The 24,226-nt window shown below is 44.1% G+C and overlaps 1 protein-coding gene across 1 annotated transcript in view; it reads left to right on the top strand.

Annotated features, from left to right (window-relative positions):
• Window positions 1-15,662, top strand: part of GLP2R (glucagon like peptide 2 receptor) — a gene marked incomplete at both ends in the record, with an annotated part of 38,194 nt that extends 22,532 nt beyond the window's left edge. Inside the window, 5 exons of the mRNA XM_082067312.1 lie at window positions 1,379-1,448; window positions 4,924-5,012; window positions 6,615-6,753; window positions 12,612-12,653; window positions 15,324-15,662. Coding sequence (XP_081923438.1) covers window positions 1,379-1,448; window positions 4,924-5,012; window positions 6,615-6,753; window positions 12,612-12,653; window positions 15,324-15,662 — 679 coding nt within the window. The remainder of the gene's footprint in view (window positions 1-1,378; window positions 1,449-4,923; window positions 5,013-6,614; window positions 6,754-12,611; window positions 12,654-15,323) is intronic.
• Window positions 15,663-24,226: the final 8,564 nt, after the last annotated feature.

Genomic DNA, 24,226 nt, shown 5'->3' with positions numbered 1-24,226 from the left:
AAATTAAGAAGTAGAATGAACATACACTGTTACTGAAATGAAAGCTATTGCATTCAATGTTCATCCACTTATATGAGGCAAATTGTCAGCACAAACCTTCATGGAGAGCATCTTGTTAGTAAGAAAAGGAGGTGGGTACTTTCCTTGGACACTTTGAGTTTAATTAGTATGGACTGCCATTTTGAAAAAAAAAGTTATGGAAAATAATTGCAAAAATTGATGTTCACTAAAAGCTGATATTAAATAAATGTGTTCAGTATTCAGAGAATGAATCAGTAAGTGTAACTCTCATTAGGAAGCATCACTTTTCCAGTCTTCTTGTCTTCAACAATGCCATTAATGACATCACATAGACTTTGGGGTTTGTTTTGTTCCCCTTTTTTATTCATGGTTCCTAGAGAGTTTTGTTTGGAACAGCAATACACTTATTAAGCAACAACATCAGCAACTGAATCACAATTACAGAATCATGGAATCATAGAGTCATTTTGGTTGAAAAAGACCTTTAAAATCGTCGAGTCCAACCACAAACCCAACACTTGCAAGTCCACCACTAAACCGTGTCCGTAAGAACCTCATCAGGGATGGTGACTCAGTCACTTCCCACCACCATTCCTCTTCCAATGCCTGACAATCCTTTGAATATGTTTTTCCTAATATCCAATATCTAAATGTCCCCTGGCACAACTTGAGGCTGCTTCCTCTCCCCCTATTGCTTGTTACTTGGGAGAAGAGAACACCCCCCCTCGCTCCAACCTCCTTTCAGGTAGCTGTAGAGAGCGATGTCTCCCCTCAACCTCCTTTTCTTGATGCTGAACAACCCCAGTTCCCTCAGCGACTCCTCAAAGAGTTGGATGTTATGGAGACCATAAATGACAAGCCATGGTCCTACAGAGTTTCAGGCTAGTTAGCAAGAAGGAACATGTGCGTAGGACAAATTAGGAGGTTAGAGCAGGAGAAAAGGAAGACAACTTCAAGGAAATAGTATGCATACTTTTTAGCAGGTCAAGAAACATGGTCACAATTAATAGTTTACCCATTTCCAGCTTTGGATAGATTAAATTGTGCAGGGTGAATTCCATTATGAAGGTTTGGTGCCATGTGCAGTTTTTGTGTGTATCCAAAGACTGAGTTTGCCAGATAGTTCTGAAGTTTACAGTCCAGAAAAACCTCTCTCAACATTCTGGTGGAAAGATATTCAGAATAAATACAGCTACAGTTGCTGGTGAGACTCTTCCTACTTTTATTCTGTTTCTCCTGAGTGGCACCTGAAAGAGTTGAACTTTGTCAACTTCCTTTTGAAATATATACATAGGCTATGTGAGCTTTCTAATTTTTTAAATGAAAATAATGTAATTATACTTTAAATTATCTTCAGGTGCTGGGGAACAAATGAACACATGGGAATCTGGTGGATCATCCGAGGACCAATGTTGTTTTCCATTGCAGTAAGAACTTTTTTCTCTGTTCCTAATATTGTACAGAAGTGTAACTGTTTTTTGTGATCCTTTCTTCAAGTACAATCCAATTCTTGGGTTAGAAAAGATGAGCCAGGCAAAATTGTAAATGAGGTTTCTTATTGTTCAAAAACTTAAGTGTCAGCCTCTCAAAACACCACCGTTTATCTGTGCAGTGAATTCTGCACAGCTCTATCTGTATCAAAGATGGAGCCTTTTGCTTTTTATATTTTTTACTTCTTATATATTTACGCTGTCATGGGTTAACCTGAGCTGGCAATACAACCGCGATAGTTGCTCACTCACCTCCTCCCCCACCCCCGCAACAGGGGAGAGAATCAAAAGGGAAGAGAGAAACTTGGATTGGGATAAACACAGTTTAATAAAATAACAAACTGCTAATACACTACTAGTAAATATATGTATAAAATAGAAATAAAAGATACTCAAGGCAATTCCTCATGAACACGCTGAGCAGCCAGTGCCAGGAAAACAGCACCTGGTCCCACTGCTGATCCCAGAGAGAGAAAGGAGAGGAAAAAAAAAGGCAGAAAGGCCACACGCCTCTGCAAAATGGCAAAAGGCCAAACAAAATATCCTGAACCAAACTCCCCCGGCTGCACCCCAGAGCAAGAGCGAGAACACCCGAAAGAGCCAGAGAGGCCCCCGGAATCTCCTGACTCTCCTTATGGCTGGAGCATGATGCTAATGGGCTGGAACACTCTTATTGATCAGTCTGGGTGTCAGTCCAGCTCTGTCCATCCCTCCCCCTTCCTCACTGCCTCACCCCTGTGGGCAGAGCTCAGGGTGTCCTTGGCTCTCAGACCAGAGCAATTAAACACATTAACTCTTTGCTGGGGTGTTATCTGCTTGTTCTTAAACTAAGTCCAAATAATGAGAGTGCGAGCTATGGAAAAGAAAGGTTTCTAACTGCATGAAGAAAATTAACCCATTTTCAGTCAAACCAGCACATACCCTCATTTTCTCAGTGAGCAGCTTACTTAGGAGAGTGCTACCATGTGTTGAGCACCACTAGAAAGCTCCAAATTCTCTATAGAGGAAGATCTTATGATAACAAGGATGCAGAGAAGTGGCAATAGAAGTACTGATGGTCGAGGGGAGAAAGCATTCACCTAATGAAAATAAATGAAGCATAGTATGAAAGTATTGAGTCAGGAATTTTTTCTTAAACAAATGTGAAAACATGTACACCTGAAATGTGGTAATAATGAAGAGATGGAAATAACATGATCAAAACAGCTCATGAGGACATGACTAAGAACACAGAATTTTGATAGATGGGACTATGGTTTGTGTCCAGGATACTCTCTGTTCTCACACAGTCAGCAAGGCATAAAAGGATTAGAGGAATAAGTGATTTGCTTAGCTAGACTGAAGACAAATGTTGTAGAGAAGAGATGTCTATGGGGAGTAAAAGAAGGACTGCTCAATGTGTAATATTGAGGAATTAATGCATTCAAGGCATCAGCTGGAAAGGATGGTATTGATTTCTGCCACACTGAAGTAAAGTTGTGGAAATTAAAGGTTTAAAGAAGAGATAATGGGCTTGGTTTTGCTGCTGCTGAGCTGGAGGGAACCGTGTGTGAGAGAAAGTGAGCAGAGCTGGGACTGAGCTCTGAAAGTGAAACACAGCTAGCAGCCATAAAAACAATAAATGAATAGGACAATGGAGGACTGTCTACCCAAAAGCACAAAAAAAGATGCAGTGGACACAAGAAAAACAAAAGAGAAAAGAAAACAACATGTCCTGAGAGGTGAGAGGAGGGAAAAGCCAAAAGAGAGCATTAAGAAAGTGAAGTCACCCTGCCCCGGGGTAGGGGAGGAGGTGACTGACAGCACCTTGGTACCAGCCCAGGTGTGAACGTGGGACAGGCACAGCGGGGCACAAAAGGTGCTGAGGGGCCATCAACCGCCCCATTGAAGGCTCCGGATCTTAAGGGGATGTGCAACTGCCACAGAATTATTTGTATTTGTAAAAACAAAAAGTTACATTAAAAGGAGAATTCCAATTCTCAAAGTTAGGAGAGACCACAAGTAGAGTCATCGCCTTAAAGATAGCTCACCTCCTTTGTACATGTGCACATCCATATCTCCCTTAACGTGTCCAAAGAGACACCCACGGGATGGACTATTGCTGCAGAATAGAACAGGAGAACACAGTCTACAAGACGCGTACATTAGTAACGAGAGTTTTGTGGATTACATGAGGGCACTTCATGAGGAAAAAGGATGACCCTGAGCTTGAGGTAGTTCAGTGCTCCCTCAGAACATTGCTTTCCAGCTCTGCTGCTGTCTCCGAGTTCATACACAGTGCCAGGCAAAATACCACTAACTTCTGGATCTCGATTTCTGAATGTCCAGACAGCTGATGGGGTAGGAGTTGAGCACTTCCAGCTGCAGCTAAAATAACTAGTGTGATACTCTCAGTAACATACTGTTGATGCTAAGTATTCCGCAAACTCCAACTAAAGCACCTCTAACTGGTGAAATCTTACACTTTGAATGTCCATCTATTTATATTTTAATTTGTTGGTTTGTTGTTGTCATTGTTGGCTGTTTGCTTATGTGTGGTTTGGGTTGGGTTTTGTTTCTTTGTTTTTAAGGGGATAATATTCACTTATTACCCTGTGGTATTTTAAAGATACACCTGGGGAGAACAGCATGAAAAGTGTTCAATTCTTTACACAGAGCAAGAACTGGGGTTCCAGCAGTAATACCTAGAGGTCAGAAATAGACAAGAAAAGTAGTTTTGAATAATTATCCATGCCCAAAACGAGGAAGCAAGGTTCTGTGTTAAAATTAAAATGTAATATTTTACTGGAAGATCATAAATTATAACCTATACGTAAATCAGGCCTAATAAGGCAATGCTCATTTTCTCAACCTCGCAACACCAATAACTTTTTTGCATAGGGCTTTTGGCTGTGAAAGTGAAATAGTTAATGCCTCAGAAGCATTTGCAGGTCTTATTAGAAAAGAAATATTTGCAGATTAGTCTTGGCCACGTCAGCACAATTTAATTAATAAAGGAATTAAGTGTTCATAGAAGAATGCCTTGCGGTTCCCTTGTCTGGCTGTCTAGAGCCTTTTTATTGTGATTGCAATCAACACTTTTTTTACCACATCCTGCCTACCGGTCATGGTTTGGTGAAGAGTCATATGTCCTAAAGGTATATAAACCGTTGCACGTCCTAAAGGTATATAAACTGTGTTAGCTGCCTCATTTGGAGAGAGCTGAGTCCATCAGAGCCTGTTCCTGCTGCTCTGTGCTCTCTGCTGCAGCTGTGATAATAACCTGCTTCTGTTCCAAACCCAACGCAGTTCACCCCAGTTATTCAGAGACGGGTTTTACGAACATTTAATTTTAATTTTACATTTCTTTAATAGCTATGTGAGTAGCGTAGTAAAATTTATTGTAAGTAATACATATGTATTTTGTTTCAAGGTTAACTTTGGCATCTTCCTAAAAATCCTCAGGATGCTGATTTCCAAGCTAAAAGCTCAGCAAATGAGCTTTCATGACTACAAATATAGGTAAGTAATAAATAACAAAGAAGTCCTATCCTTTTTTTGTTTGCTTGTTTTTCTCACAACAGCAGAAAGTTGCCGGTTTACCCCTGTAGATTATACATTTATCTATCATCGCCAGGTGTAATATATTTAGAGTATGATATAGGAAACCATCTGGGGAAACAGGCTCCACAAACATTTTCTTACCTGAGAGGCAAAGGCAGGTCAGCGCTGTGTGCTGAGTGTTATGGGCACATTTTCTCAAGGACTTTGCAATGCAGTAAGGTCTCTGTTCCCAGGTATCCTCACTGTACACCTGTGACCTTCCCTGCTGTGACATGTTTTTCCCCAAGTGTGACAAAAGGTCCTCAAAAGAAAAGGAGCTGTAGAAGATTCCTGGGACATTCCTAAGTGGCATTAGCATTTCTGATCTACGTTTTTTCACAGACACAGACACTGTTGACTTAAGAATGTCCCCAGTCTGCTTGTAAACCCAAGTTGGAATATTAGCTATAACCAGCGCTCTTGCAGGCCAGAATTTCAATGGTCCGTCATGTCTTATGTAAAGTCCTGGAGTTGGCCTCTGCATAAACATCTTCACACTTTGTGGGAACAGCAATGGAAGATTGCTCTGCAAGAAGCAAAGGGTGCAGTGAAAATTGCACTTAAAGCGATGGATACCTGAGTATTTGTTAACTGCTTTCCACATCCCAGTTTTTCCCAGTTCTTAGTATCTTAAATGAAAGTGTTGTGAATCCCTGTCTGCTCCCACAGTCCTGCCCCATTAAGATGAACTATTTTATTGTCTAAGATGGCTGAGCAAGGGGAGGGGAGATGGAGATTCCACTACTAAATTCCTATTAAATTATTAACAAGAAGCGTATTTACATTTTCCTTCAACATTCAAGATCCAAAAGATAGCTGTATTCTCCAGACTGCTGCAGGATGATTGTTGCGATTATAGTCACAGACAGCAGTGCCTGAATTTAACATTGGCTAATGTTTTGTATTGTATTCTCTTTTCTACTGCTTATAGTTTTGCTAAACTTTGAAAGATTCAAGCTATTCCTCCTGTTCCAAGTCTTCCTCAGAATTCACTTTCTTTTGAGATTTCTTCTTTTATTCATGTAAACGTGTTCCCAGACTTGTAAAATATTATCTTCCATAAAAATTATTCTGGTTGCATTTTTAAAAAGCAGATGACTCCCAACAGCACAGCAAAAGCTTTCTATGCAGCTACTAGAGTTGTCAACAGTGATAGGAACCTCTAGGAATCCATTAACAGATCACTTATATTTAGCTATGTAAATATTTTTCTGTTACCTAGTAGCACAAGGGTGATGACTGTGGCCCTCCTGTTCCATTTCTTCTCCCTGACTCTTCACCTTAAACCCAAAGCCAAGATTCCCTCCAGCACAGACTTGTCTGATAGTGTGCTCCAAAATTTGTATCTGAGAATTTGTCCTCAAAATCACTGAATTACTAATATCATTCCAGAGTCAGAATATTGAGGAAATATTTCTGGAATATCTTTGTAATATCTGGAATTTCTTTGTAACTGAATTTTTGATTCTTGCACCAGGGATGTTGAAAAAAAATACTATAATCAAACATTTTCTTTTTCAGATTGGCAAGATCTACACTTGTGCTGATTCCATTATTGGGGATCCATGAATTCGTATTTACCTTCATCACCGATGAACAGGTGGAAGGACTTTCAAGACATATAAGACTTTTCATCCAGCTGACAATGAGCTCATTTCATGTAAGTACTGTTTTGCAAGTGCTGTTTTTAGGGGTCACAGAGCCATATAAATATGTTTCTCACTTACAGATACCACAGATATACAGTTCATCACAGACACAGCGGGTCTGTGGAGCAGTCCTTACCTTTTAGGACCTTTTCCAAAAGGGGTGGTATGTAGACTACGTTGTATTTGGGGCAGTTTGATGAAATGAGATGCAGATCTGAATACCGTGAGAACAACAAGCAGAGTTAAAACATTTACTGTGAGGAGAAGCACGTGAAGGATAAACAGGCATCGCTTTGTGTGTGGTTCCAGCCGAGAGGACACACTCTGGTTACATCTACCAGACTAATGCCCCTGGACCAAGACACGTCTTGTATGAGTCCCCTGAGCTGTGTGCTGTTCGGCATTTGTAGCAGAGGTACCTCCGTGCAAGCCTAGGGAAAAACTCAAAGATAGTTTTTATGCCAAAAGCACACCTACATACTTCAAGCACCTGTATACTTCAGACCTCCATAGTTCCCATATCAAAGATGTCATCTCAGATGCCCTTTTGAGGACCTCATTTTGGGGCTTCTGCCTCTTTCGTGGGTTTAAGTATAAATTCAAGAAAGCACTTCATGCAGAAGTGAAACACAGAAACCCACCATGAGCACTGGCCCAGGCTGCCCAGGGAGGTTGTGGAGTCTCCTTCTCTGCAGACATTCAAACCCGCCTGGACACCTTCCTGTGTAACCTCATCTGGGTGTTCCTGCTCCATGGGGGGATTGCACTGGATGAGCTTTCCAATCCCTGACATTACTGATGCACTGATCCACTTCTCTCAGAATGCACGCAACATTACTGATGTGTAATTCAGTGAACAGACACCACTAAAAAAGTCCACTTCTGCACACCAGACCCATGGTTAGCACAATCCTCTGGTAAACAGAGACAACACAGGCCTCAGTTAGGAGGTAATTTAATCTGTTCCCAATAAGGCTCCCACAGCACCATTTCCTCCTGCCCAAACGAAGTGGCGTAAGTGAGCAACCAAACATGCAAAATGAACTGAGAAGAAGGAGGATGAAAGAGAACCTGAATCTGTGGGTAAATGATTAGGTCAGTTGGTTGGGTAGGGGTGCTTTGGGGCCTTGGCACCTGCCTCTGAATTACAGCATCACAGAATCCCAGAATGTCAGGGGTTGGAAGGGACCTGGAAAGCTCATCCAGTGCAATCCCCCCATGGAGCAGGAACACCCAGATGAGGTTACACAGGAAGGTGTCCAGGCGGGTTGGAATGTCTGCACAGAAGGAGACTCCACAACCTCCCTGGGCAGCCTGGGCCAGGCTCTGACACCCTCACCGGGAAGAAGTTTCTTCTCAAATCTAAGTGGAAACTTTTGTGTTCTGAGCGTTGACACGATTTACATTATAGATTTTAAAAGGTAAGAGAAAATTAAAGTAAACAGAGAAGGAATACATCATCTCAATACTTCCCTTTCTCATCCTTTCTTTCCACTCAGAGTCTCGTGAGATGTGGCAGTAGTTGGGTTAACCTGCCGTGTTCCAAGAGGAGGTGCAGATGTGCCTCCGCTCAGAGGGGCTTGTAGCTGGGTGACTGCTCTAGTGCTGAGGCATTAGGTATTTCTCATGTTTCCAGGTTATTGAGCAAAATAGGGGATATATCGCAACAGCCAGCTTCTCCTTTGAAGAAAAGCACGTTGACCTACTCTCTAGAGCTGAATCCTTAACACAGGTGTTTAAAGTCCATACGAGGAATAACTGAAGAACTTGCATTTTCTGCTTTGCTGTGTTTTTCTTTGTTGCTTTGCGTTCCGGATTCCAGTTACCAGGCTATTGTGAGTTTCAGTCTAGGTGCCCAGTGCCCCATCCTCCAGTTCAGTATGTACAGCAGCTTAGCGGTGAACTGGACACTCGAGAAAAACGGCACTTGTGTTGGCCCCAGTATTCAAGCTTGGGTGACAGCATTTAACTTTCCACTGAATATAGTTTCCTAACCATTAAATGCCATGTTCCTACTGGTTAAAGGACTTTTGGCATTTTATCCCAGCAATCAAAAATTCATGACTACATTTTCCTATAATGATTCCCAAGATTTAAGTCTGGCAAGGTCAACACCTGTAAACCTGTGTATTATACCTACTCCTGTATCTATAGGGAGCTGTTCTTCCTCCTTGTAGTCATTTCAGCTTGAGCATCAGGAGAACTCTTCCTATTTCTGCTATAAAAGGAGACTCCACAAAGTTCAAGTTCTTATGCAATGTCATTCACAAATTTTAACTAAGATTTTAAGAGTCTCTCTTTTTAATGGGGTTGTCATATATCCACTTCTCTCAGAATGCACGCAAAGCAAATCAGGTAGCAATTTAACTTCCCTGAGCAATTCCTGCAATACTCCATTTGACATATCTGTGTATAAAGCTTTTCTACCCCCAAAAAATGGTAACTATGAGAATGTCTGTCCTCATTCAAAGTTTGGGCTCAGTTTCCTAAAAGGACGTGTTCATTCACTGTATCTGCAAAGTAACGCTATGACATCCTATATGTATACTCGTATGAATACAGTACTGATGAACAAGTTTCTAGAGCTAAGAGAGAATTTGTCAGAGCACTCACATGGGTGGAACAGATAGAGGGACTAGAATCTGCAGGTGGAAAAGAAGTTTCTCCCATATAATCAGCGGAGTGTTTTAGAGATGTTTATGCACTTGACTTCCCTTCGGTCACCCTCACTTAGTAGCATGTAAGTGTGTGGAAACCTGAGGTAGCGGAGGAATCAGAGTGTGGCTCTGGCAGCTCTGCACCCTCATGTCTTGGCTGCAAGCACGAGGTGTGAAGGAGATGCACTCCATTACAACGGTCAATCCGTAACAGCGCAAACTGCACAGCCAGCTGTTACTGAAACTAGATGATGATGCTTAGATCGCTGCTCATGCACAAGTAAATGTGTGTTTCGCTGTAACTGTTTACTCTCCAGTTTACAGAGGGTAAGCGCTGGGCACACCAGTCATTCTGCAGGCACAAAGCACTGCTGGCTGCTTCAGTCTGCGTTCTGCAGAGCTGCTGAGATAGTACTCCCATTAAACTACCTGCCTAGCAAAGTGTCCTTTACTCTTACCTTCCTTTCTTGACCTTCTTGGTGAGACAGGACAGCGATTTCCAGGTCTCCTTTTTTTAATGGGGTACCCACCGATATCTTTGACTCCCAGTCCTCACTGCTCACTAACCCACTAGTCTGACGTCTGCCCTCTCCTACAGACTGAGACACGAGCTTGTCGAAGCATTATTGCACTTTCCCCACAATTTAGGATGCTCTTTGTTTTTAACGTGCATGCAGCAGTGCTCTGGCACATCCACGCTGTGACGCCGTTACCAAGGGTCTAATGAAACATTCCCACTACAGCCCGAGGGAAAGGCGTCCGGGCAGGCGGAAAGGGGTTCCTGCAGAGCCACCACCCCGCGGGGACCCGCTGATGCCGTCCATGCTCCTCAGTTAGACATATCCTTACTTGGAGAGGTCGCGGTGACTAGATGTTATTTTAAGAAACACAGAATCATTTTAAGTGAAAATTTTATTTACTGGCTTGCACAAAGAAATCTGATGTACAAGATAGCTTACTCATCACTGCTAGAAAACACCAGTTCATTCCTTTTAGAGGAGCATGCATGCGCTCAGCTACATGGCACGCTCTAGAAGCAAAGCTTCTTCCCAAAATACCCACAGATCTTAGGCAATGTGTATTGCAGATTCTCTTTTTTAGCTACAGCATTATTTGTGAAGGGATTAGCAAAAAAGCACATAAACTGTATACACTTACATCTGTTTAGTCTGTAAATCTTCTCAGTAGTTTTAAAAAGCAGTTAAACTGTTTTGTTAAAGAAAAACAATTACCTCTGGGATCTCGTCCGGAGGTTTTATTTCAAACATCTTCAAGGAGCACAGTATTAAATTCTAAATACGCGTTCTGCTGTAGATTTGGTGCTTTACATTAGAAAGTGGAGCAATTCAAACATCTGGGTTCGCTGGTGCATGCGAACTGTCAGCCACAGGAAAAAATATGGGTTTCTGGAGGATAAAACCCAGGGAGATTTTTATCACGACTAATTTATTATGTTGCTATTGTCAACAGAACTGAAGAACAATTGTGAAGCTTACACACGCATCTATTGCTAATAAATATTTCTTCTGAATTTGATTCTTCTTGTCCCTCACACTGTGATAATTTTAAAAATTTATGCCTTAGAATTAATGGCATATGAGAAAGATGTCTAAGTACGGAGTTCCATGCATTGAAAACAAGAGTAATATGAGGAAGCATTAAAACAAATCAGGATATAAAATGAACACCAAACATGCATAATCAACTGCATGTTACACCTTCTGGTATGATTGTACAGTGCTCTGCCCGTCACTGCGTGCTCTGATCCTGCAGCGTCAGCAAACTCCGTTCACAAAGGGGTTTACAGACTCACATTGGACACAGAGTTGGCAGCGGTGTCCCCAGGCTCAGCAGCACCATGGAGCCCAGAACTTGTTTCTGCTTGTGGTGCCCGTGAGGACACATGTAGAGCTCCTGCTCAGAGCACAAACCCCACACCCAGTAGAGATCTTTTCTACTCAAAAAAAGAGAACTGTCTCCAGGAGGAGAACCAATTCTGCATAAAAATGTGCTTTTTAGGCTATTACATTTGTATTTATTCATCAGAACCTCTCTGCATGGTTTCTAAGTCTTCTATAACTACTGTTCTAAAATTTATCCCCATACTTAAATACCATTTATTATAAACTCTAATGACCACAATATTTCGTGATTTTTTAAAGTATTTGCATAAAATACTTCAGATGCAGAAGATTATTTAAAGTTACATTGATAAGTGACATATCAAAATTTCTTTCTACCATAGCCATGGTGAAGCATGAAATATAGTAGAAATAAAATACATGGAAAAAACAGTTGTAATTGCTATTTCTTCTGTCCCCATTTCTGCTGGTGTGGCAGATAAACTGGGGTTTTTGTCATACTTATTGCATATATTCTTAAGGAATTAATAGCTCCAAACCTTTCAGAATGGCTAGAAAATTAACAGTAGACTCAAAATACTATTGGTTAACGCTAGATACAATAAAATATTGAAGCTCTGTGTATGCGAATTTGGTTTTAAGCTTTTGTTTGAGAAACATAGAAACATTTCTGGAAAAAATATGAGTGTGAAAACTGTAATATATATGGTTATGGCACCTTTTTACTTGTAATGTAAACATTGCCTTAGGACCGAGAGTCAACAGTATTTATTCTCTTCATCACAACTCGTGCCACGGAAATGTTCAGACGTAGCAAAAGGAGCGCGTTTCCTGGAGCAATGGTAATAGATCTGTGTAGCTGTGCTGGACTGTTAGGCTAAGATCAAAAACAGGCAGAGAGGCTGAAAATGGAAAGAGTAATTTTGAGGTTGGCTTAAAACAAGTTTCATCTCTGGGATTTGTTTTCTTAAAAAAATACGTTTCCATTTCACTGGAAAAATGGCAATTCAAAATAGCCATAACACTTAATGAAGCTGAGCCTTAAACTAGCACTAATCAGTTAATAAACTAGCACTAATCAGCAAAATAAAGATAACATGGAAAATCCAACTGGGTCGTATAGTCTTTGTTCTTCACCATCTGCACCAAAGGTAACCTGCATTTGCTAAATCACCACAAGAAAACAACTTAATGGGTACTTAAAGAATAAATACAGGCAACTAGTTTCCTTTTTGAAAATGAAGCAGCACTGTTTATACTTATGACTTTAACACTAATGTAATCTTTAAACTAAAACTTCAGGTATTTCCCATACGCTAACTTTTCCTTCTTGCTGTCTTTCTCTTACAGGGTTTTTTTGTAGCAGTTTTATATTGCTTTGCTAATGGAGAGGTAAGAGACAAGGTTTCAGTTGATGAGTAAAGTATATTAATGACACCAAGAAAGATGAATGCACGAGCTCTACTTATTCGAGAGCTAGCGCTATGCATTCTTTGCAACTGGTATAATCGTTTTGTATGATAAGAACAGCAACATCTCTCACAGGTTTAGGATGCAAATACAAAGTATTTCCACTGAAGCTTGAGTGGCTGTAGCACTGTGGGGGTGTGGATACCTTGGGGTGTCTGAAATACCAGTAGAGGCTTGTGGTCAGCCACCCAACCCCCAGTCCTTTAATCCGCGAGAGTCCCAGACTTCATGTTGGGCCAGGCTAAACCCTTTCTTAGTTTACCCCTAAGGTCCATGTGAAGACACCAAATTTGGGGTGATGTAGTGTCTTAGACAGCAACATGTTGAAAAAAATAATTTCATGCTTGCAGTGCTCAGGACATCCCTAAACTTGATGTGAGGGCATTCCACGTCTGGAAGTCGTCTCCTGCTATCCCTCAAGGGACAGCTGGGTGTTCAGTTTGTTCCATTCCAGGATTTAGGCAGATGAATTATGGCTCTCATGCAAGAAGATGACAGCAGGGAAAGCTAATCTTGTGCCCAACGTAGGGTAAAGGCTGAATTGAGACCAGGTTGCTCAGGGTGTTGTCCAGGTGAGCTTTGAACCCACCACAAGGACAAATGTTCCACCATCTCGCTGGGTCTCTGTTCAGTGCTCCACTGCACGCAGTAGGAAACACCTTTTGCATATGTTCTGTTAAAATTTCCCCTATTTATTTCAATTTATGATCGCTGTCTCTCGCGACCCTGTCGAACACCTCTGCAGAGTGCCTGGCTGTCTCCCTGATCTCCTCATGGGCAGCAGTTGGACCTTCAGTGTGAATGGGGCCCATTTACTCAGCCTCTCCTCACAGGGCAAGTGCTCCAGCCCTGGTCTCTGCTGGGGGGTTCAAGCCCATCAACACAATTCTTGTACCGAGTGCCCAAAATTAGATGCAGTGTTCACAGGTTCTAACAATTATTAAGGAGAATAATCACTTCTCTTTATCTACTGGCTCTGCTGCTGCCCACACAAGCTGGTGCCTCCATCGCCGTCACAGAGGCATGCTGCCTTTGCCTTATCACACTTTGTCACATACTTCAGAAAATGATGGTATGTAGGTTGTGGAATTAATCTCAATTTTAGGTGTTTTCTAAGTTCATTCTCACTGTCTGTACTTCCCTTATGTTTGGTCTGGGTGCAGACCTCCACTGCTTGCAATAAGCAGGCACGTATCCAGCGTCAGTAACAGTTAAGAGCCTCACACAGCCACCTGGCATGGTACACACCACACTGACAAAGGTACAGGAATGTGGGCACCTTCTTAAAGGCACCAGTGAAGCACGTGAGATGGGCATTATACAAAAGGTAGGCCCTGTGTTCCTAGTATTTAACAAGGAAACCCGGAGCAATTTTGGCACTGCTTATATAAAAAAGAGAGCTGGCACTTGTCTGCAATACAGAGGTAAAGGTCTAACATTTGTGAAGAGCATAGAACTACTAGCAGCCCTTATCAGCAGTTAAAAGTTGCTCTTTTGGCCTTCTAAAAGAGGTTGAGAGAGGTTCTCCTGCCCCTCTGCTCTGCCCTGGGGAGACCACACCTGGAATCTTGTGTCCAGTTGTGGCCCCTCAGTTCCAGCAGGACAGGGAACTGCTGCAGAGAGTCCAGCGCAGCCACCAAGATGCTGAAGGGAGTGGAGCATCTCCCGTGTGAGGAAAGGCTGAGGGAGCTGGGGCTCTGGAGCTGGACAAGAGGACACTGAGGGGGGACTCATCCATGGGGATCAATATGGAAAGGGGGAGTGTCAGGAGGTAAGACAATGTGTAATGGGTTCAAACTGGAACACAGGAGGTTCCACTTAAATTTGAGAAGAAACTTGTTCCCGGTGAGGGTGGCAGAGCCTGGCCCAGGCTGCCCAGGGAGGTTGTGGAGTCTCCTTCTGTGCAGACATTCCAACCCGCCTGGACACCTTCCTGTGTAACCTCATCTGGGTGTTCCTGCTCCATGGGGGGATTGCACTAGATGAGCTTTCCAGGTCCCTTCCAACCCCTGACACTCTGGGATTCTGTGATTCTTCCTCCTGGTCCAGGCCATAGAGCTTGCCAGTTGGAGCAAGGGCACGTCCCGATCCTCGGCGCAGGCCCAGGGTCCGCCCTCCATCTGCAGCTCTGGCTCGACCCGTGCAGGACGCTCAGTGCTGAATATTTAAGGCAGGCTGCCAAATACAAAGGTTTATCAAAAGAAAGCAGATACCCAAGCACAACACTCCAGCCAAGCTGTGTGATCCTCATTTCCACAGCCCTTGGGCTCTCCTCCTCCTCACTTCATCAGGCTGTAAATCTGAAAGCTCTCCCCCAGACATTCATTAGCATCACAGCGTATCAGGGATCCAGGGGCCAGGAAAAGCTTCCCTGAGTCAGAGTGAAGAAGGGGGACTCTTAAGACTGACTTAGCAAACACTTCTGTTTCTATCATAGAAGGACCTCACCAGGTGTGAAGTGCACCCCAAGGGGGCAGGAAGCTCAGCACTCCCACAGTCCCTGTCATTTTACAGCTAGCGTTGGGCTCAGTGGGCTGCAGGCTGCTCACCATGCTGTCATCACCATGCACAGGCTGTTTTCTTCTCCCTCAGGTGAAAGCGGAGCTCCAGAAGCAGTGGTCCCGCTTCCTGCTCGCAGATCCCTTTGGCTGTAAACTGTGCTTTCTTGGGGAAAACATAAAATACCTCAGGAAATGTTCACAGAAACAGAAAAAACAGCACCTGAGCAGCAAGCAGCGCTTGTGCCTGGAGGCGAGCGAGCCCTGGGGCGTGCAGCTGCAGCCGCTGCCGGCGCAGCGGAGGCCGGAGCTCAGCGCGGAGCCAGGCTGCGCGCCCCCGGCTCGCCCGCGGGCCAGCGTGTCAGACAGCAGCGAGGGGGAAGTGACCACTGGAGAGACCACCGAGGAGGTCTGCGAAGAAAGCGAGATCTAGAAAGCAGCCGCTTCCGACCTCCCGACAGCCGGAGCATCTTGGAAGATCTGCTCTCACCTCCACACTGTACAGATCTCTGGGACGTGCGATGCCAGGAGGGAGCGGTTGACAGCCCAATTATCCCAGTTTTCTTAATCTGAAAAACATGTCGATCTGGATGTTCTTCACCTGCGTGGCTGGAGTACAAGAGATTTGCTGGATCAAAACATGCTTTGAGTTGACCAATCTGGAAGACAATTGCTGCTGCAAGAGATGTACGCGGGGCAGCAGGACGTACCGGGAAGTGAGTGGACTCTGGACACGCGCGTTGTGTTCCCGCAGCTTCATCCATGCTCGACGGCCATTCTGCTCCATAACAGAGAAGTCGTTTGTTTTCCTCCTCCATGGGGGTGTTTCATAAACAGAGTTAAGGGTGTACAAGACTTTTCTCTCCGCAGACTGAAACCATTCCCCATCTCAAAACAAACCCAGTTTCAGGCCAAACCAGACAGAGGATTTAGACATATTAAACAAATTAAAAAAAAAAAAAAAAAGCTTGGGAAGAAACAAACTTTTACTTGCATTTTTTGAACATTTTCACTTAAAGTTTAGTGCTGGAAATGTCATCATGAAATGAAAGACCAAAATATTTTCTTTTGAAAGTGCCCATATTAAATGATTTGGTGCAATTTTTGTTTTCACTATTTTTTTTGACACGAGCCGCATGTTTTGATGCATCTGCAGGTTTGCCAAGCCGACAAGATAGTCAGTGGAAGTGCTGCTTCCACCTCCTTCCCAGGGGTGGAATGGAGAATGACGTGGGATTGTGGCAGCACCGAAAGAATATTGTGAGATCCTTCTTCCAGCATTAAACAAAAGCCATGATGAAATTTCAATTATAACATGCAGCTCAGAGACCTAACAAATTCACTTAAGTTTGTTAATATTCTATGAGGCAGTTTCCAAACTCGTGAGCGTGAGCCAATTGGCATATTGAAAGGAAAAAACGCAAATGAAAGATTAGCGGGCAATATTCACCTACAATGTAAGCATGTACCCTAGGCACACGTGTAACTATTGAGCCTGCAGCTATTTACGCAGCATTTGTTATGATTTTCCTGTACTCTACCGGCATGCACTCTATTTTAACCTAAATGTCTGCAAATGTAATAAAACATATCCTGGACAACCAGCTTTCTGTGGCCCTGCTCGAGCACTAGTTATGATGGGCTGTTTCCTTGCAAAGAACAGATACGTTCATTGGGTAGCGCGGGGTCAACCACACAGTTGAGCTTTCACGTGCTTTTCAAAAAAAGCATTTCTTTTACAGTTCTATCAGTGTTAAGGACTCGACCTATTTAATCAATGCAAGGTTGTATATTTGCATAAAACATAATTAAAATGTCAATATTTAAGCCATTTTAAAATGTATCTGCAGGTTTAAGAGGCTTTTTAGCAGAATGTCACTCTGCTTGCACAGCGTTTTGCTGCAGTGGACTCTCCACCACCCGCTACAAGCACCAGACACCACGTACCTGTTGACCGTGTCTTCTCCGAGTTCAAAAAGACTGGTTTCTTTGAGAGATGTTGTTTAAGACATTACAAAGCTTGAAGGGGTTTACAATGCATTTTGCTTGGGTGCTAAAAATATGAAAATTGTAACATTTTAGTGTACCGCACCAGTTTACTTTTCAATTGCGTTTTAAAGTATTTCAGGTGGTCAAGAAACCAGTTTTCTGTGCTCATCAGCAGTCCCCGCTGGGTGCATTTCCCCCTCTGTATTATATATATGATCTTTTTGCCTCTTTCAGTTTATAAAAATCAACTCTTTTTTCTATAAGCAGACCCTGGAAGCCTGATGAAAACAATCATTACATGGATGATTTCAGAAAGCATGTTTGCAAGTAGATAAATCCTCAAGTTTCATCATAAAAATATCGCGGTATTTATTACCTCTGTAAAGTACAGAAGCTCTTAAATCTGGGTGGCCACACACAATGTATCTCCACAGAAATATTAAAAGATTCTCAGCTCTAAATAAAATATAAAGCAGTCTAAAAGACAGGAGCAGACTCCAGAATTCTGAGGGGTGACTCATTCATGGGGATCAATATGGAAAGGGGGAGTGTCAGGAGGATGGAGCCAGGCTCTTCTGGGTGACAACCAGTGACAGGACAAGGGGCAATGGGTTCAAACTGGAACACAGGAGGTTCCACTTAAATATGAGAAGAAACTTCTTCCCGGTGAGGGTGGCAGAGCCTGGCCCAGGCTGCCCAGGGGGTTGTGGAGTCTCCTTCTGTGCAGACATTCCAACCCGCCTGGACACCTTCCTGTGTAACCTCATCTGGGTGTTCCTGCTCCATGGGGGGATTGCACTGGGTGAGCTTTCCAGGGCCCTTCCAACCCCTGACACTCTGGGATTCTGTGATTCTGTGATTCAGACATGTTAGGAGAGTCAGTGAAAACAGCTGTGAAAAGAGTGGGCAAAAAGAGCTGAGTGTCCTCATAGGTGTCTGCAGATGGGAATCCTCCAGGGCTTTCCTTCTGCACCTGCAGCCAGAAAACCTGATGAGAAAAGCTGTGACAGGTCCCTGGGATGCAAGACAGAAGCCAGATGACCTGCTGGGGTTCCTACAGATGCACAGACTGGAGAGAGAACCAGCTGGGAGAGAGGACAAGAAATGTCATCTTCCTTTGATGAAGCAAGAGGTGGAGGAGACAGATCGACCTGAATCGGTGTTTGTGTGCAAGTGATAGTTGGTGTACATTACTTATCCAATTTGCACATAGATTAACCATCAGACAAAAAAAGCTTTAATGTTAGCCCAGGGTTTTATGCTTGTGTAGACTTAGTAACAGGATTGTTCTCTTTATCAATCAAATGGTCACCTTTATTGCCCAGGTTTCCACTGCCTTTCACTATGAGAAAGACTGAGTGAGCTAAAGCTTCTTCCCTCCCGAGCAGGGAGCCCGTGGCCCTGGCGAGTTTGTTGTCTGCTCGCTCAGTCCATTAAGTAGAACAAGGTGGGATATTCATGCCCAGGACATCACAGGAAACCCGCACTAAAACCCGACTGCCCTGGATTTGAAGCCGTCTTTGCCAGGGATTTTGCTTTCCGCCAAAACTTATATGACAACAAATTGAATTTCAAGCTGAAAAGAGCTCGTGTGGTTCAACAGAGCTTTCCCATTAGATACAGCGGGATAACTGCCCTGATTTGTACAAATGAAGTTTATGCAAACTTAGTAATCTGCTGTGGGACATGCTATAAATTTTTATGTTTTACTACACATAAAGCACAACCTTCCAGACACATTGGCTCCTTCTATGGCTGGAGATGTCAACTATATGCTAATTATAAATATGTACTTACATTCTTTGTTTAAATATATTGCTTCTGCATAGCAGGATCTGTGCCTCAAGGACTCAAACGCTGCGGTCGGGAGAGCTCCCCGTCAGTTATGCCTTGGAATCAATAATACTGGTTTGTACTTTTTTAATACGGAATAAATCTGGTATATTAAGAAAGCTCTGTCATGTTTGAAGTGCTCAGTCCCGAGGTCATCGACAGAGGTGAAGTCACATTTGTGCCACCGCATTGAGTGCTATGAAAAAACAAGTGTGGGAGTGTTGGTTGGGAGACACTGCAGTGCTGAATGTTCTGGTTTGTTCCACTGCAAACAACAATTACATTAACAAGCATTTTTCTTCTTTTTTATTTTTATTTTTATTTTTATTTTTATTTTTATTTTTATTTTTATTTTTATTTTTTCCTTTTTCCTTTTTCCTTTTTCCTTTTCCTTTTCCTTTTCCTTTTCCTCTTCCTCTTCCTCTTCCTCTTCCTCCTCCTCTTCCTCCTCCTCCTCCTCCTCCTCCTCCTCCTTCTCCTTCTCCTTCTCCTTCTCCTTCTCCTTCTCCTTCTCCTTCTCCTTCTCCTTCTCCTTTCTTTTTCTCTTTTTCTCTTTTTCTTTTTCCTCTTCCTCTTCTTTTCCCTTTCCCTTTCCCTTTCCCTTTCCCTTTCCCTTTCCCTTTCCCTTTCCCTTTCCCTTTCCCTTTCCCTTTCCCTTCCCCTTCCCCTTCCCCTTCCCCTTCCCCTTCCCCTTTCCCTCTACTCTATTCCACATGGGTCCTTTCCTCACAGTGTCTCTCCTTGAACACTGTCAGGCTGGGGCCGTGACCCCTCCCTGGGGAGCCTGTTCAGTGTCCAGCCCCTCTGGGTGAAGAAGCTTTTCCTCATGTCCCACTGACCCTTCCCGGCACATCTCCTGCCGTTCCCTGGGCTCTGTCACTGTCACAGAGCAGAGCTCACCCTGCCCCTCGAGGTTGTGCTTGTTTTAAGATTTGAGAAGATACAGATCCTTCTCCAGATTTCAATGTTACTGCTTTAGATAACAGCATCTATAAGCATTGCAGAACAGTTTCTATGCAGCATATTCAAAACACTGTTTTCTTATAGTCGTTGGCTAAAGTTCCTGTTAACTCTGAGGCAAGGAATTGCCGAGTGTCAGGAGAAAAAGCAACATAAATAAAGAAGTGCTATGGATTATTAAGAAAGAAATAGCCAGTTGGCATTATGTTCTCCTTATGGGGCCTACATCTTAAATACCTTGTATTGTTCATTCTGCCTGGAGAGGACAGAGCAGGGTTAGGTCTGGCACATGGCAGGAAGATTTTAGGATCAGAACTGATGCTCCTGAACAACAAATTATTGGAGCAGGAGGGAAGGAACAGCAGTGAGCTGTCAGATCACAGGCTGGCTACAAAAGGCAAGACAACAAATGAACCTGGAGACGTGCTGTCGAGGTTCGATTGTGGGGTGACAATCAAACCCTGGCAGATGTATTGTTAACCCCTCTCCCCCTGCTTTCGCCTTCAGCCCCCCCCCTTCCCACTCAGGATGGGTGATCGGGAGGGAAAGAAGGACAGAGAGAAGAGAGTTGGAAAAATTAAACATGTTTTACTAATGCTACTGATAAAATAGAGAAAATAATACAAAATATACAAAACCAATCTTGAACGTTCCAGCAACTGCAGAGCCGGCACCCGAAGTCCTGGACTGGACTCTGCAGCCAACCGGAGCTGGATTCAGTCTGTCACTGGCCTCAGTTCGCAGGGACGACTCGCAAGGTCCTCTCCTAATGTCGCCATAAGGAAAAGGGACAAGATCCTGGTGATCTCCCACTTTTATATGCAGTATTCACGTGAATGGGATGTTATACACAGTTGGTCAGTTTCTTGGTCACCTGTTCTCGTTGTCCCTCTCACAAGATGTCCATCTGTGCTTATCAATAATCTCACATTCCATCGCTGTGTTCACCAAAACATGGATCTGGTTCTCCAGGAAAATGCAGCTCATATGAAGCTTGAGCTGACAGGCAAATTCACTAAAAGAGAAACTTGTTTTTAACAAAACCAGGACAGGTGCAGATTAGTAGAAAGCAGAAGGAGATGTTTCATATCATACATCACTGTGCTGTGCAGCTGTTTTCTGCATAATGTTATGGGAAGTTTATATAAGCTCCAAAAGCAGCTCATGGGAGGAAAAAAACCCCTGTCAAGTGCTGTTTAAATCCAACAGTCCTGGGGAAGAGTCCCTGAGCAGGGACCACCGGGGGCTCCGAGTGCAATCCAGGATCAATCACAATGTACTTCATTACAAAGCCTTCTTGTCCAAGAAACTGGTGCTTACTGGTCACTGTCCATGTCAGGATACTGGACTATACGGACTTTGGCCTAACACAGATTTTTAGTTTTCATAGACTAAGAGGTAAGAAATGAATTGGTTTCAACAAAAGACTGAAGAAAAGCATAAAGCAACAAATGACGAAAAAGGCATTGACTACACATCTCCCTTCAATACATGGAAGCACGACAGCAGCCAGGCAGTTAATTATACTCTTAAGCATACAACTGTAACACATTTTCAGGCACTCGCGCAGACAAGGTGAGCCGACGGGAAACACTCCCGAGCACTGTCAGTGGTGCAAAGAGCGTCCTGACTCGGCTCCACGTTTCTCCATTAAGCACAGCGCTCCGCAGGAACCTGCATCCCCTGCACACAGACCTGCCAGAAACTGGGGACGAGAGTTGCTCCTGGAGCCTGGACCACGAACAGAGAGCCGTGGTTGTCACTGTGCTGGAGAAATCAGCTTAAAGAGATCCAAGCAGCTGATAGAAAAAGAAAGTAGTCCTAGTCTCTTTGAGGAAACAAGCAGAGACAAACATTTGCTAAGTCTACAAAAAGGATCATAGCTCTGTAAATAAAAAGACCATAACTCACGCTGTAGCTCCCGCAGACTGTTTATAAAACAGGAAGTAAAAATAAAATCGGAGCTGGATGTTCCCATCTCTGCTTCGAGGGACTTGTGAAAACAGCAGCGCAAACAGAGCGCTCGGCTTTAACCAGTGAAGCTGAACTGTTTGTCTCTATGATAAATACTTCTTTAGTACATGTTTGTAATTTTTTTTTATTTGTATAAGGACCAAGACAGTAATTTATACAAGCAAGATTCTTTGATTAAGAAATGTGACATCAGTATTTCTGTGGTTTGAGTGGACAGAAGATCCTGACTGGTGAAAGTTCACTTGTGTGTGACATTGGTTCAATGAAAGGCGTTCAAGCAGAATTCCTTGGGCCATTTGGTCTGACCAACAGTTCAGAAATTGCCATTGTATTTCATGAAACCATGTGAGAGAAATGGTAGCTGGCACCTGTGTAGCAAACCAGGAAAGATTACAAGAGCTAAGTTAAACCAATTGCTTAAACTTTGCACATAGCTTTGCTTTCAAGGGACTTATGAAGGACATATGATGCAACAACCTGTGAGGGTTCCAAACCACTTTCAGCCCATTCGGCTTGTAGAATAAATTTAACTCCCACAGCATCCTCGCAGCTAAACTGAGGGAGTGCGGTCTGGATGAGCGGGTGGGTAGTGAGGTGGAGTGTGAACTGGCTGAAGGGAAGAAGCCAGAGAGTCGTGGTCAATGGGGCAGAGTCCAGTTGAGGCCTGTACCCAGTGCAGTGCCTCAGGGGCAGTGCTGGGGCCGGTATTATTCAATATATTCATCAATGATTTGGACAAGGGAATAGAGTGACTGTCAGCGAGTTTGCTGGTGACACCAAGCTGGGAGGAGTGGTGACACTGGAAGCTGTGCTGCCATCAGAGACCTGGACAGGCTGGAGAGTTGGGCGGGGAAAAATGTAATGAAATATAACAAGGGAAAGTGTAGAGTCTTGAATGTGGGCAGGAACAACCCCAGGTTCCAGTATAAGTTGGGGAAAGAGCTGTTGGAGAGCAGTGTAGGGGAAAGGGACCTGGGGGTCCTGGGGACAGCAGGGTGACCATGAGCCAGCACTGGGCCCTTGTGGCCAGGAAGCCAATGGTGCCTGGGGTGGGTTAGAAGGGGGTGGTCAGTAGGTCAGAGAGGTTCTCCTGCCCCTCTGCTCTGCCCTGGGGAGACCACACCTGGAATCTTGTGTCCAGCTGTGGCCCCTCAGTTCCAGCAGGACAGGGAACTGCTGGAGAGAGTCCAGCGCAGCCACCAAGATGCTGAAGGGAGTGGAGCATCTCCCGTGTGAGGAAAGGCTGAGGGAGCTGGGGCTCTGGAGCTGGACAAGAGGAGACTGAGGGGGGACTCATTCATGGGGATCAATATGGAAAGGGGGAGTGTCAGGAGGATGGAGCCAGGCTCTTCTGGGTGACAACCAGTGACAGGACAAGGGGCAATGGGTGCAAAGTGGAACAGAGGAGGGTCTGCTTAAATTTGAGAAGAAACTTGTTCCTGGTGAGGGTGGCAGAGCCTGGCCCAGGCTGCCCAGGGGGGTTGTGGAGTCTCCTTCTGTGCAGACATTCCAACCCGCCTGGACACCTTCCTGTGTAACCTCATCTGGGTGTTCCTGCTCCATGGGGGGATTGCACTGGATGAGCTTTCCAGGGCCCTTCCAACCCCTGACATCCTGGGATTCTGTGAACTTCTCCATTTGACTTACAGCAGTAGTTACGACTGCTTCTATCAGTGGTCTTGTGTGAATCCTTCCACGAGCAGTGCAAATCACCATGAGCATCTCTGACCTGCTGTGACCTGGTTCTCTGTCCATCCTAAACCCTGCAAAGCAGAATTGTGCCTTGTGTTTGTACAGTGGCCACCACACCTGCAGACAGGTCCAAGAGATCACTGTCTGTCATGCCCCTGACTGCACCAAAAGGACTTAAGTGCACTCACTAGCCTGACCTGGGGCTTCCACCTACGCTGCCTATGGTTCCAGGAGCACCATTTAAGTTCAAGCCTGAGCTATGCTGCAGGTGCCTAAGCTATGTTGTAGGTGCAGCTATCTCCAGCTTTGCCTCTTGGATGGCCGTCAGACCGTTGTTGCAGACCTGTCTCCTAGTTCTGTGTCTGCCTCCTGACAGAACTCCACGGATGCAGCTGGTTCATCACCTTACGAGATGGACGCACCTGATTGCCAGGAGCCTGTATTTTCACCGCTTTCCAGCCCCGTGCCCCTGGTCAGCGAGGCTCCGTCCGCCTGTGCTCACTGAGGTCCTGGTTTGTTCCACACTCACACAGTAACGCCGCCTTCTGC

Source organism: Streptopelia decaocto (assembly GCF_964273445.1).
Source record: "Streptopelia decaocto genome assembly, chromosome: 16".
Taxonomy (NCBI): Eukaryota; Metazoa; Chordata; class Aves; order Columbiformes; family Columbidae; genus Streptopelia; species Streptopelia decaocto.
The sequence above is the reverse complement of the archived record's forward strand: the minus strand, read 5'-3'. Positions and strand labels throughout refer to the sequence as shown.